At 42.1% G+C, this 15,225-nt stretch overlaps 1 protein-coding gene across 1 annotated transcript; it reads left to right on the top strand.

Annotated features, from left to right (window-relative positions):
• The first annotated feature begins 400 nt into the window (after window positions 1-400).
• On the top strand, window positions 401-2,724 carry NANP (N-acetylneuraminic acid phosphatase). Its single transcript, XM_050316331.1, has 2 exons — window positions 401-596; window positions 783-2,724. The coding sequence occupies exons 1-2, from the start codon at window positions 507-509 to the stop codon at window positions 1,476-1,478; spliced, it is 786 nt and encodes a 261-aa protein (XP_050172288.1). The 5' UTR covers window positions 401-506; the 3' UTR covers window positions 1,479-2,724.
• The last annotated feature ends 12,501 nt before the right edge of the window (window positions 2,725-15,225 follow it).

The following is a 15,225-nucleotide window of genomic DNA, read 5'->3' as shown; positions in this document are numbered from 1 at the left end:
TCGCTCCCTCCCTCCCTCCCTCCCTCCCTCCTTTCTTTCTTTCTTTCTTTCTTTCTTTCTTTCTTCCTTCTTTCTTCCTTCCTTCCTTCCCTACTCCCTCCTCAGGCAGGTGCAGCTAATCTGTCTCAGCCTCAGCCCCCGCCCCGCATGGCAGGAAGCGCGCCGGGCGCTGCGGCTCCCAGGGCACCAGAGCTCCCGCAGCCTTTCTTTCCCGCCCCAGCCCCGCACAAGCTCTCGGGATTTGGGCGGGGTCTCCTCACAGCCCATTCCAGGGCCTTGCGTGAGTTCAACCCTCCTTTCCTAGCGGGGAGGGCCGAACAGCCTCCACCGCCCAGCCTGGACCGCGCTCCCCTCCCGCACCGCCCCCCGGGCCTGACGCGAGGGGCGGGCCCGGGGCGGGTCGGGGCGGCCCCGCCGTGCTGTGCCCGGCACGGGCGGCTGTGCCGGCGGCTCGGGTCGCTTCCCTCCGCCGTTCCAGCGGGGCGGCTCGCGAGGGAGGCGGCGCCATGGGGCTGCACGGCGTCAAGGCGGTGTTCTTCGACCTGGACAACACGCTGGTGGACACGGCGGCGGCCGGGCGCCGCGCCATCGAGGAGGTACTGCCCCTGTCCCCTTCCCGGCGCCGGGCCCGCAGCCACCGGCCTGCCCGGCCCGGCCCTTCCCGGCCGCGGGGCCGCGCGTGTCCCGCTCCCCTGCCCTGCCCACAGGCGGCCGGGGCCGCTCCCGGGAGCGCGCCGCGCGTCCCCGCAGCGCCCTGACGCGCGTCCCCGCGTCCCTCGCAGGTGATGAGCGCCCTGCAGTCCAAGCACCACTACGGGGAGGGAGAGGCGCGCGCCGTCTGCGACAAGGTCCAGGCCAAGCTCCTCAAGGAGTGCCACGATCCCGCCAAGATGTGCATCACCGACCTGCGGATTTCGCACTGGGAGGAGGCGATCCAGGAGACCATCGGAGGGGAGGCGAACCGCGACCTGGCGGCCGAGTGCTATTACCTGTGGAAGACGACGCGGCTGCAGCACCTGACGCTGGCCGAGGACACGCGGGGGATGCTCACGGAGCTGCGGAAGAGGGTCCGCCTGCTGCTCCTCACGAACGGCGACAGGCAGACGCAGAGGGAGAAGATCGAGGCGTGCGCCTGCCAGCCCTACTTCGATGCCATCGTGGTGGGGGGAGAGCAGAAAGAAGAGAAACCGGCACCATCCATATTTCATTACTGCTGCGATCTCCTGGGGGTGCAGCCCGCAGAGTGTGTGATGGTCGGTGACTCTCTAGATACAGATATTCAAGGAGGCCTGAATGCTGGCTTGAAAGCAACGGTCTGGTTAAACAAAACAATGACCACCCCGGTAGATACCTCCCCAGTACCTCATTATATTATTTCTTCTGTTCTGGATCTTCCAGCAGTTTTACAGAAGATGGAGCACAACATTAATGCTAAGTTAGGAACTGACCATACGGCTAGTAGCAATGAAGCACATTGATGGTTCCAGCATACAGAGACCTGCTGAGCTGTTAGGTGACACATGCTCTTTTAAAAAAACTGACCCTAGGAGTTTGAACTCATGTATGGAATGCTCTTTTAAACAGCAAATGCATGAATAAGAGCACAGTTGTCAGTGAAAACAGGATAGAAACACAAAATTATATTAGTTTAAAAGATGTAAGTGCAGTTAATTTAAAACAACTGCCTCTGCCTGGAAATTATTTTGACAGACTGTGGTAAAAGTCTATCTGTCTCTTACCTAAGTTGCCAGTCTCTTGTTTTTATAATGGAAAAGGAAATGTGAATGTTTTGAGCTTTCACATGCTTTGCTGATTTGTAAGTTGAGTAGAAGCTTCAGTGCCGAGCTTGTGTGCAGTGTGTAAGAGAAGATGGGAAAGAGAGTCTGGTATAATCTGGTAAATTTTCACAATTGATCTGCAGTTTATCTCAGGAACTGGAGTGAATTTTGCTGTTTCTCAGACCATTAGAAAATGCTCTACTTTTGATTTTTTTTCAAGTTTTAGATTTTTTTTTCTGACTTTGCAGTGAGTTTTTGTTTATGAAATCAGTACCTCTTGCTGTAAGTTCTTAAATGTACATTAAAAACTGGCATTTTTAGAGGGGACCTTTTATCAGAGGGACTTGATGGATAAGCTTTTACTTTGTATTATCTTGGTGCTTATGCAACTATGCAGTATACTTGTGATTCAGATTATGATTTTTGTTGGAATGTAATTGATAAAACAGGGATATTTTCAATGGCCTTACTGTATTGTCATACTCTTCAAATGCTAATATTATTGTTTTGTCTGATTTTATTAGTGAATTTTGGTCAGACTTTTTGGAGAAACTGTTCTTGGTCTTGCTCAGTTGTATGACTACTCAGATTCAACAGTAGGATCAGTGCTTTTTTTTGGACTGTTTTAATGGCACTGCTATATGATCCCTCCTTACTCCAGTTTCTACAGGTAATTCATGTGATTTATTCTGGAGAAAATATAAGCTAGTTTTTTATAAATGGCTTTATGACTCCCTTTCAGGAAACTGGAGAATTATGTCATATGTATTAAAGTACTGTGTACAACTTTATAAGGTATGTGTGATATTTCCTCTAGATGCAGGAGATGACTCTCTAAACAGTAACATTTCTCTTTTTCAGATCATTGTATTAATTTATTTTTTCTGTACTTCATATTACTATATAATGGGAAAGTAATCTCATATTAAATGGAAATGTAAACGCTTGTTGGAAAATCTGTTTTTCAACCCTATTTGGTATATATACATTGGGATAAATATCATACTATATATGAACCACCAAATATTGTATTTTAAAATAAATCCAAGTTAAATCTTTTGAGAACATATATTTAGATGCTGGCAGAAGAACGTGCAGCATATGGGCAGCAATAAAAATCAGCAAAAAGTACAGGAACCTACCTGTAAAATGGATATGCAGAAGAAATCCTGTATAAGAGAGGTTCCTCTTTTTAACTTGACATGAATTTAAGTTAATGCAATTAAGTCTTTCATAGGATGACAGAGTCATCAGGGTGGGATGTTACATCAGGATGTATTACTGGTCTGGGTTAAATTATTTGACAAGGAGTTTAGGTTGCATCAATTTATGTTGCTCCTACACTAGTGGGGGGGGGGTGGTGGTGAAGAAAAGGAAATAAATACTTCTTAAAGCTGGAACCCCTTTCATCCAGTTGTCCCTTAAAAAAGGTAAAGCAGTCCAGGTTTTTCATCCTATCTAGCCAAGACTGTTGAGACATCGGGATCAATGAAGAGCACAGAGACAGGCCATGCTTGTTCCTTTGAGGAAACAGGCACATGCTGAAAATGATCCCATTACAGCGCTACAATAACAAGACTCAGTGGGACTGACTTGGCACACCTTTCTTACTGAAGGAAGAGGCCTAAGTTAAGATTTTGTTTTGCATTTGAGGAGCATGAAAACAGCCACTGCTTTAGGTGATGAGCAAAGCATTGCTAATAAGATTTCTTACAACTGAGGACTGACAGAAAAATTATTATCATTAAACCTATGAGACATAGGTTCAATGATAATAATTCTATTCTCACAGAATAGGAATGTATCCAAAAGGTTACACATTCTCTGAAGAAATGTAACAATACTATCTGATACAAAGGCAACAATGTTGCTTGAAACATCCCAAAGGAGCTGCAGGATAACTAAGCTCTGCCTTCTGTGTACAACAGCAAGGTAGTAGAACTTAGGCCAGCGTGAGGCTTCGGATACAGCTGATATTCAAAACAACAAATTGTAATAAATTGCAAGTCTGTCTGTGGACTTGAAGGATGTATATACACCAGGTTACCATTTTTTAATCTAAGTTGAGGCTTATATTGTCTTGCCACTGCATCATTCTGAAGTGGCATGCTGAGCCTGTTTATTGTATAAAGGGTCTCTTGTTTTAGAAGAGACTGCTCTTCGTTTTGCCTGTGGCCAGCTGTTTTTTTATATTTCCTCCTCTTAAGGAAAACCACAATGTTCAGGTGACAGTGTGGTTGGTAGAGGCCACACCTGAGTATGTTTTTCTGTTTCTGAGTTCTGTTCCAGGCTGGATGTGGCTGGTGTCCAGACAGGGAAAGAGTGTTATGGTGCTTCTATAAAACAGAAAGAAACAATAGAAGAGTTTTCTCTATCCAGGGGTCTTCCTAGAAGTAGTTACCCAGTAAGCTGGATTAGGTATCTGGAGTATCTCTAAATATTTTTCTTGGATGGAGCTCTTTCAGAGAACATAATGAAAAATAATTGTATTTAATGAAATGAAAGCATAAATGTAGTGATGGGATAATTTTCACATCAGAAGCAGGAACAGATCAATAAAACAGTCTATTAACAGTTCCAGTTAAGTTCTGGTTTTGCTTAGTGTTATGCTCTATTAGCTAAGTTGTCTAATTTAAATTATATAGCCAAAACATGCTTAATAAAAAGAGGAAAAAGAAATTCCACCTACATTTAAAAAAAACCTTTTTTTTCCAAATAAATATTACCTCCTGAGTAATCTACAGTAACTTTGACTTTAGTAAAATGAACTGAAACAGTAGTTTAATACCAACTATATTTTAATTCTTGATTTAAAATAACCATTGTACTAGTCTAATAAAAGTATTTTGTTTATAAAACATATGTTTTAATGCTCTATATTGCTGTGGATAAATACGTTTGAGACCCAGTTTACAACAAAGGTCAAGAGTTTTGTTTGTTTTTAAAAATAACGCAGAATTCCGCTTCAAAATCCATGACTTCCCATTTAAATGTGGTGACTGGGTGTAGTTTCCATAATTTTAAACCGAGACTGGAATGTAATTACGTCTTTATGAAGATTCTTGGACTGATTGTGTGTGTTGAATTGCTAACTGCAGTTCTTTGCTAGTTGAACTTAACTTACCAAGCTGAATGCCAGCTCAGATAAGCCTGTACGTCCTGATGTCACGGCACTGGCTGCTGCAGCAGCGTAAGAACAGGCTGCAAAGCAGAGAAGATGAAGAGAGAAATCTCAAGTCCAGGGCACCCATTCCAGCAGGTTATGGGTGCTCAAAGCCATATCTGAGCTATTGCTACACTGACCTCTATGTGACTTAAGAGGGGGAGAGTGGGAGGTTGCTCACCTTGTGGCTTCCTCAGCTGCAGAGAAGCAAGCTGTGCCCTGGCAATTTTCCCTTGGGTAATGGAACAAATTGTTCATCTTCTGGACCTGTGGAGACAGAAGGGGAGAGGTTAGGAAGTACTTAAAGGTACTATAGGATAGGATACTCATTAAACCGAGTAAAGGGGGCCTCAGCCTCTGTCACGGGCTCTTGGTCGCGCCAGCAAGCCATCTGAAGTATCACAGACCTGCACAGCACAGCATCTCTGCTCTTCTTGAGAAAGCTTTGTATGTGTAAGGCATTAAGCTGGACATGAGGGTGTTTTCTTATGCACTTGAAAAACTTTAGCAGAAAGTTATGGATCTTGGAAGGTGACCAGGATGTTTTATACAGGAAATAAATACCTTTCATTAGAATACTAAGTTGATGCAAAGAGATAAGATGCTTGGATGGGGTAAAAGGTAAAGGTTTTCATATTTCCTGAACTACAGACAATGGACAACTTGCTGCAGCCCCGCTAACCTGAACCAGTTCTATTTGTCTTTTCTTCTGAAGCTTCTGTTACATGACAACATCAGTAATAGGGCTTTGAACTAAATTGAACTAGTCTGATCCATCATAGCAATTTCTGCTATTCACTTATGTAGTGATTCGTTTTTCAGCTTTGGCTCTAAACTGTGCCAGGTTATCATGAGGCCTTCAAACAAAATTTAAAATCCTACCTTAATTCTATCCTAACAAAACTCATCATCTGGAAATCATTTGAACGCGCTGAGAAGTACAACAAACAAATAGAAAGGCAATGTATCTCTGCTGTATGTAGCTGTATACTGTTCTTTTGTGCACAGCTTGTACTATCAGCCTTGCAGTGGGATTGTCTCCATTATGACCTGCTTTCTAGATCACGCTGCGCACATACAAGAGACACAACAATGCAGAGATGATGTCAGCTGTGCCTACAGCAAAAACTACAACTTTTTGCCTATGTTGCAAGGGACCTAGACACAGAGAATCACGTCGCCTGCTCCATATAGCTTATTTCGAACTTTTATTTCTTCTACTAAAAACATGGCTGCGTGAGAGCCTTCTGTTGAGCAGCCCTCAAATGCCACAAAAATAAATTGCACTTAAAAATATGAAATTAAATTATGATGCTAACGCATTACATTTCAGTACTTTAAAAGTGCAAGCCATGTTTCTCAAGTCAACACTTCACTAAAGACTAGATGATAGCATCTCATAGGGTCTAACTTAACATAAGGAAATGTTACCATTTACATCAGTGGACCTTCACAAGTTTAAGATTTGTATGCTCATTTCTGTAAGATCATCTGCAACTGACCTCTGCCTTCCACTTCTCACTCAGCTAGTTGATCTCCATCATCTATTTTATTGGCTGTGTTTCCATGTCTTTCTGAATCACAATGGTATCCAGCATTTGGGAAGAAATTTGCAGAGAACTGCAATGAAAACTACTGGAAGACAGCCACGTTTTGTTGCAAGATCATGCTAAGTACATACATTTAGTACCAGCTTTGAAGTAGGTGTGTGCTACAAGCATGTATTTGTTTTAAATGGTCTTTCCTCCAAAAAAACTTACTTTTGTATCACAGAGACTAGGCAAATTAGTCACTAAAAAGAAAAGAAAAAAAAATAAAAATGTTTGAATAATAATAATAATAATTAAAAAAAAGAATAAAGGAAAAACAAGCCTCCAAACAAAATCCTCTGTTAGTCATCTATAGATATTAAGGTTTAAAAGGCAAGTTTCAAATACCAAATCTAAGATACTTCTCCCTAAGTTTCAAAATCAGTGTTGGTGTAAGAAATTACTGTTGTGAGGAAAAAAAAGCAGTACTCATAATTTCATCAGTTTCCCAGTGTCTGTTCAGTCTGTCACTGGCCATCATCATTTTTCTGTCAATTATATTCAAGAATAATACTGTCATACTGAGAAAATCCAACTCATCTATATTTTGCAAATAACATTACTAAGCAAAGTGGAAGAAACCACATATGTTATCTTCAACTACATTTTAATGTACATTTTATTCAAAGTATTTGGTCTGTGAACACACATATTTGTTAAATGCATTTTTATATTTTGCACTGGAAATGTTTCTTTTGCTACACCATCCATACTGCAAAAATTAAAGAATGATTTAGGTTGGAAATGACTTCTGAAATCATAGAATCCAACCTATGACTGAATGCCACCATATCAACCAGACTATGGCACTGAGTGCCACAACAAATCATTTTTTAAACACCTCCAGGGATGGTAACTCCTCCACACTGCACAAAATCCAGGGCCAGTGAGGTACAGAGGTGTATCTGAGCATTTATGACTGTGATAATCTAAAATCTATGCTTTAGATCAAGAACGTAGGAAACTTTTGGACTTTTCAGTGATTTTAATAACTTAGAATTAGAATTCTAGTAACTTAGGATAGTTATGGGTTTTTTTCCTAGGGAAGCTAAGATGGAAATCATAAAGTGGAAGGTATTTCAACTTATTATGTGAGCATCAGATGAGTAAATCTTTATTTCAATGCCTTAGAATTTTTAGGATTTTTAGCTTTTTGTAGATTTTAATGTAGCTGTGTAGTAAACGTGGATTTTTAGTATAGCTGTGTAGTTTCTCACACTTTAGAATAGCAGTTTATCAAACCTCACACTACATATCAAATTTTCTAAATTCTGTAGACATGTTTAGGTTCTTTTTCAAGGAACGACTGTAGCAAATACACCCTGTTTAAGAACATATGCACCCTAGGCCGGAACAAGAAGATATCATCAACAAGGTTGTAGCCAAAGCAGCTTGGGAGGCCCGGAACCTTGGAGAAACTCTGAAGACAATGCGTGCCAGAAGGAGGAGGAAAAGGAAGATGAGGAAGAAAGGGGTCTTGAAACCTCTGACTCAGTTCTGGGGAAGCATGCCAGAGGGACAATTCTGGGGAGGATCTGGGGGTGGATGGTTCTTGGATTGGATGGATAGTACTATAAAATTGTAGAACCCCTGGACACAGGTGTGTGCTTCTGTAGTCCTAGCACCAGAAGGCCTTCATTAAAGACCCTCTCTGTATCTTACCTATACTAATATTGCCTGGTGAGTTTTTCCTCCTGGATTTTAGGTATCAATTTGCTTGCATTGCTGCTGAGTCTGCTCAATGGCACTGCATTCAGGCAGATGTGGAAAGACCATTTTCCTGAAGCAGTGACCAGTGTAGCAGAAAGGTCCAACTGGAAGTGAAATCATTATGTGTCAAAATATCTGTTTTATTAGTTCTTCCACTTTGTGAGTATTAAGAGTCTCAGTAGACTCTTCTCTTTTATTCTTTTCATAAATTAGGCCAGTGAGTATCCTCAAAGTTGCTGTGCTATTTGCATCTGACAGTAATGTGTTTGTTTGATAGGCTTAACAGTTTTCATTTGTGTTGCTGGTGGGGTCGTCTTTGCTGTTAGTGATGTGGCCTGTTAAATCTCACTGGGGTTAGGATTTATCAGGAAGTCTGCAGTGGATGGACTGACGGCCTTTGTTTTCCAAACTGTTGATGCCTTCCATTGTGTTTTGTTTCAGACATTTAAATGAGAAGGGTCCTGAATGTTCTAAATCTTTTTTTCCTTTCAGGAAGAAAATGCATAAACGACACAAACAGCTTGTTTATTCTCCTTTCAGTAAATGTAACTGGTTAAAAATACTTTTCTGCTTCCATCCCTCTCATCTGAAAGTACTTCAAAAGGTGCCTAACAACTTGATGCCTAAACTAATTTGATATATTTGTTATCTTTATCCTGTTACTTTGTGACATGTTATTGTGTCTGTTTAAAAAATGCTACTGCTGCAGCCAGAGGTTCATCTTACTATTGTATTATTACAGTTTTACACTATATCCGTATGCTCTATCTCAAAATGAAAACAAGCCCCTACTTTATAGATATTTTACTTTGAGATAAATCTACATAGTTAACAATTTGTTTTATTTTGAATACTGTGCCCCCTGTTTAACAATGCTCTGTCCATCCAAATGAGTTTTCATTTGGTTTTCTCTTTTCTGTAGAGCAACAGTGTTTGTGTATATTTGCAGGGTAAGTACCACGCAAGAGATGTACAGAAATGCAAAGAAAAATCCCTTTGGCTTTAGGATTTGCATTTCCCACATCTTACAAGCCTTGGCAGTTTTAAGGTTGACTTAACAGCCTTCTCTGCAGCTTAAGTTCTGTCACCAATGAGCAATGAGCAAAGAGGATGCTTTTGAATACTGCGTAATGATTTTATAATAGGCTGGCAGGAAGAATTGTAATTGGCCTGGATTCACCATTCAACACTGTCTCTCACAATAGCGTCATAGGCAAACTCAGGAAGTCTGGACTGGATGAGTAGACGATGAGATGGATTGAGAACCAGCTGAATGGCAGATCACACGGTCTAGTTGGAGATCTGTCACTAGTGATGTCCCATAAAGGTTTAACTTGTTCATTAATAACTTAGATGAAGGGGCAGAGTGTCTCCTTAGTGAGTCTGATGATGACACAAAGCTGGAAGGAGTAACTGATACCGCAGAGTGCAGCCTTTTACAAGAATCTCTACAGGTTAGAGAGATGGGCAGAGAGGAACCCTCTGAAATTCCACAAAGGCAAATGCAGGGTCCTGCAGCTGTCAGTGTCCAGAGTAGGGTTGAAAAGAAACTCTTGTCACTTGGATATTTAAATGTACAACCACTAGATTATACTCAGAGCAACATATCTAATTTTCTTAAAATATTTTCAATTTTTTTATATAATATAAATTTTAAAAGAAATCAGTAACAAGAATAATGCAATTAGTGGTCTGCTGGAAACTTCTTTCTCATTTTCAGTGTTTCCTCAGCAGGTGGCATTAGAGGTTTGCTACATGTAGACATAAACATAGTTTTGGCTGTTGCTTTGTTGTTGGTAGTAGTTGTTTGTTTCCATTCTCCTTATTTTTTCTCCTGCACTATTTTAAAAATAAAGCATACTTTTAATGCATAAATTAAATCAGAACAGTCTTCTTTTCACTTCACACTGCCTTCCAGACATCATAAATTATTATGAGATCCCATTTTACTGAGCATTGTAAGCATAAATGTCAAAATAGCCTTGCTTAGAAGAGGCTTTTGATCTAGGTGGATAAGCGTTACCTTTATTTTTAAGTATGAGGATATGTGATATATTTTGTAAACTGTACAATAGTCAGTTGAAAATGAGCATCGTGAGGAGGATCTGCAACAAGTTTGCTATAACATCACAGTGCCAAACAAAATCCAGCTTTATAAGTACTGGTGCACTCTGCTTGAGCTAAATTTGATTTATATCATGGAGGTATTTGATTTATTTAAAGAAAAAGAAAGTTTTTTTCTTGCATCTGATGCTGCAGTGGCATCTTTATGATTTCAAAATTCTCGTGATGAGCTCCTCTTCCTATAATTAAACAACACAGCAGCACTTTATTTCTATGACCTCACGTAAAGGATTACTGTAAGCTCTTCTCTGCTACTGTATCGTATTTTTCTCACTCTATAGAGTTCTTGGCTGCACCCTCAGACCAGTAATTCAGACCATGGTTCTACAATCAGCACCACTGTTCCTGTTTGGGCACCTGAAGACGTGGGCTGATTTTCATTCACGTGCCCAGTGACACTGTGTTTAGTATCTGCCCCTGGCTACTAACTTGGATTTTGGCACACAGTAATGGCTTCAGGTTCCCTCCTGAGGAAGGTGTGCACATAGGCAGGAATTTCTGCCGCATGTTTCCTCCAGGCTCAGCAGGGGGCAGTTTGGGATCAGTTTTTCAGCAGATCCAGCTCATTGTCTCGTAACACCCCAGTCCAACTGCCCCATCCCGGGCTGTCCCACCCCAGTCACCACACTGACCCCAAGAGCACAGAAAAACTCACCAGCACCTGCAGGGGGCTTCTGCATTTCAGAAACTTGTACCATAAGGTGTAGTGCACACAGTATACACTTGGCACTCAGCTGATGCTGTGTGTAGACAGGACAGCTGCCTAACATGCTGGTGAGCCATCTGTAGCTCCAGGGCTGCCAGATTACCAGCAGTATATCTGAACCTGCTGCTACTGCTTCAGTCAACCAGAGAAAAAAAATGTATAGAAATCCCTAGGTTTTGTCCTGGCAGAATTTATAAGATGACAAAGAACACGCTGAGAGAGTAAAGGGTATTCCCACTGTGAGGCATAGAAATACTGCTGTCTTCATCTTAGCAGAGGCAGAACAAGACTCAGCAAACCAAAGTGACTGGCTAATAGTCACAGAGCAAGCTCGGGGTTGAGACAGGGCTCACAGACAGATATATCTGGCTCTGATTAGTGGCCATCATCACTGAACATGAGGTAAAGCCTCCCACAAAGCTCTCCAAGGCTAAGAACAGCAGCACGGGGGCAGAGTCTTCCCATATAAAGAGAATAAACAGTGAAGAATTGGAGTGGTTCAAAACCTTCACTTGCAGTCAGCAACTCTTCTCACTTGAGGGCACAGCTGGTGCAGGAGAAGTGTTGCCACACAGAAGCACCTCTGCCAAGGAACTGTGAATATTGAAGGAACTTAGAATACACACTTAAACCCCACATTTCTGCACTGGCTACATGTCTCCTCCTAAAAGCACCTGGATCAAATGGGGCTTTCTCAACAGACTTAGTGTTAGAGGAGGTATCTTTCAATGTCAAGTAATATTATCAGATGTTTGCACAGAGAGAATGCCCTTACACCATCCCCAAGATCTTTCCTTGGTGCTTAGAAGGCAGGATGCTACTTTGTTTAAGTGACTGCCTGTTTGGCACACACACCAACTGTGGGGAGTACAATGGTCTGAAAGGATTCTTGTGCCTTACTGATGCCAGAATGACACAAAATACTAAACTTTTGGTACTAGAAGTCTGGAAAGGTTAGTATAAATGATCATTGCAGCTTTGGCCACTGAGATTGTAAAAGGCTATGTCACAAGACTAACAAGGAATTATGTGCCTTGTGCCATATTTGCTACCCTAGTTTTCTTTCTTTTCCCCACTTTCACTGGAGTGGAGAGAGAACTTTGTTAAGAGCAAAGCATGTATGACTAAGGTAAGCAGTGGAAAAGTCTGACCCACTGCGTGTGAAACTGCTACTGTCACATGTCCTTGACAAATATTTTAGCTAATGTCCTACCTCACTGTAACGATACTAACCAGGGGTGATGTCCTCTCCCACAGATCAAAGTCAGTGGGAATTCCCTTTGAGCAAAAGTAGCAGCTGTTAACTGCAAGAGGCTGAGGGATCATGTTCACCTGGAATTTCCCAAGACAAAACGCATAGCTGCTGGAAGGTATTTGTCAGCATGTGGCATTCTGGCATGCAGAAGAACCCAGTATATAGAATAGTAAGCATTTTAGTCTGAGCACTGCTGGGAAGAAAGTAGAGAAATTCTGAGCAGTGGCACCTCAGGATATCTACAGGTGAGGACAAGGCAAGTGGGAATTACATCAATATCAGGTAAGAGGGACATCCTACATGTTAAATGCAGAGTTAATTCCCACAGCATGTTGTGATGGCCAAAGTATAAATGGTTTCCGGAAGATCAAACCAATTTGTGGAGGACACATCCAAAAGAATACACTGGACAGAATGGCCTGAATACAGCTTATGCCTCTGGAAGTTTCTACCACACCTATGGCCAGCAGCTAAAACTGCTTACTGGGGAAAGCTTTACTTCCTATCTTCCTCCTACTCAGTCATCTACCACATGCCACCTCTGCAGACAGCACACTGGACTGACTCACTGAGCTGGCCTCAGGCAAATGTTCTAGTACAATATCTTCCAACTCAAAATCTCAAGAAAATATCCCTAGAATTAAGATTAAATTTATATATTTTGCATATAGGTTGTATTTCTCATTTAGAGTAGATTATGATATGAGCTTCTTACACCTTGCAAACAAATGCCTCAGAAAACCAGGCAAAATGTGCAGGTATTTCAGATACAATCACTGGGCCCCACTGCCACCCAATGCCTTCATTACCTCCCTCTTTCCCACTGACACCTGGAATGTTTTCAAGTACAGTTTTGGGACCTACCTAGTTCACCCAGCACATGAAATCTCCATAATAGTTATTTAAAATATCCCATGTAACTATGTGGCCCAAAGAAAATACCTGAGATATATCATATGAAAAGAGACATCTAACCCCTACCTTGCTATGAACACAGCCTAACTTAGAACAAAATATCTCTTCTCTGTGTGAAGAAGCTTCCTTCAGCTCGTACCTTCTGAGTTACAGATATCATCACTGCTTTCCTTATATTCTTTTAAGTGATGCTTGTCATGTTTAGTGTGTTTCCAGGGATGTGTCATCTACCACCTCTCTGGGCAACCTGTTCCAGTGTTTCTTCACCGTTTCTTCACTGTCTTGACTTCTTACAGTCATCGCAAGAAATGTCTTCCTATATCTAATCTAAATCTATCCTCTTCTAATTTAAAGCCATTACCCATTGTCCTATTGTGACCAGCCCTGCAAAGAAGTTTGTACCTGTCTTTCTTACAGGCCACCTTTAAGTACTGAAAGGCTGTAATAAGGTCCCTCTGGAGCTTTCTCTGTTCCAGGCCGAACAACTCCAACTCTCTCAACGTGTCTTCACAACGGAGGTGCTCCAGCCCTCTGATCATTTTTGTGGCCCTTCTCCAGATCAGCTCCAACAGTTCAGTGTCCTTCCTGTGTTGAGGATACCAGAGCTGGATGCAGCATTCAAAGTGGGGCCTCAAAAGAGTGGAGTAAGGGGGTAGAATCATCTCCCTCGACCTGCTGGCCATGCTGTTTTGATACAGCCCAGGACACGATTTGCTTTCTGGGCTGCAAGTGCACGTTGCCAGCTCATGTGCAGCTCTGCATCCACCAGCTCCCTCAAGTCCCTCTCAGCAGGGCTGCTCTCGATCTGTTCATCCCCCAGTCTGTATTGATTTTAGGGGTTGTTCTGAACCAGGTGCAGGACCTTGCACTTGGCCTTATTAAATGGAACCACTTTTCAAGCTTGTCAATATTCCTCTGAATGGCATCACCACTGAGCTTGGTAAACAAGGTATTGCTGATAACTGGAACCAGAAATAAGATTTATTTTTAAAATATTACTTTGAAATAATATATTTCTATAAGTAGACGCTAACAATTTACCTCTCTAAATGTGACATTACTGGATTTAGCAGCTTTTGATGTGAACTTTCTCCTGAGAAGAAGTTCTAAGTAAAGTTATGCACTGCACAACTTTTTCTCGAAGCAACCAGCTCTCATGAAGCAAGAGGAGTGCCCGTGAGCCTACTGAGATTTCAAGATGTGCAAGTGCTGTCAGTCTGCTCTCAGATTTATAGTTAGGTTTGTCCCTAGTATCCTGTTTAAGCGGAGCCCCAGTGAATCACCTGTGTGATAAGCATAAGCACACACAGCTCTCAGAATGGGTCAGGTTGGAAGGGATCACAGTGGATCATCTGGTCCAACCTCGCTGCTCAAGCAGGGTCATCCTAGAGCATATGGCACAGAATTGTGTCCAGATAGTTCTTGAATATCTCCAGTAAGGGAGACTCCACAGCCTCTCTGGACAATCTGTTCCAGTGCTCGGTCACGTGCACATTAAAATTCTTCCTCATGTTCAGGAATTTCCTGTGCATCAGTTTCTGCCCATTGCCTCTTGTCCTATTGCTTGGCACTGCTGAGAACAACCTGACTTTATTTGCTTGACATCCTCCCTTCAGATACTTATAGACACTGATGAGTCCCCTCACAGTTTACTCTTCTGGTGGCTGAATGGGAACAGCTGCTTCAGCCCTTCCTCATAAGAGAGATGTTCCAGTCCCTTAATCATCTTTGTAACCCTGCACTGGACCTGCTCCAGGAGCATTGTGTCTCTGTTGTACTGAGTAGCTCAGAACTGGACACAGCACTCCAGACACAGCCTCAGCAGAGCTGAGTAGAGGGGCAGGATCACCTTCCTTGACCTGCTGGCAATGCTTTTCCTAATGCACCCCAGGATGCCATTGGCCTTCTTAACCACTAACTGCAGATGGCCCCCTGACCCTCTTCATTGATACAGCTCCAGTAATTTTAATTTATTTTTTTAGACA

The sequence above is a fragment of the Myiozetetes cayanensis genome, unplaced genomic scaffold, assembly GCF_022539395.1.
Source record: "Myiozetetes cayanensis isolate MyiCay16 unplaced genomic scaffold, myiCay2020 scf2-11, whole genome shotgun sequence".
NCBI lineage: Eukaryota > Metazoa > Chordata > Aves > Passeriformes > Tyrannidae > Myiozetetes > Myiozetetes cayanensis.
The sequence above is the reverse complement of the archived record's forward strand: the minus strand, read 5'-3'. Positions and strand labels throughout refer to the sequence as shown.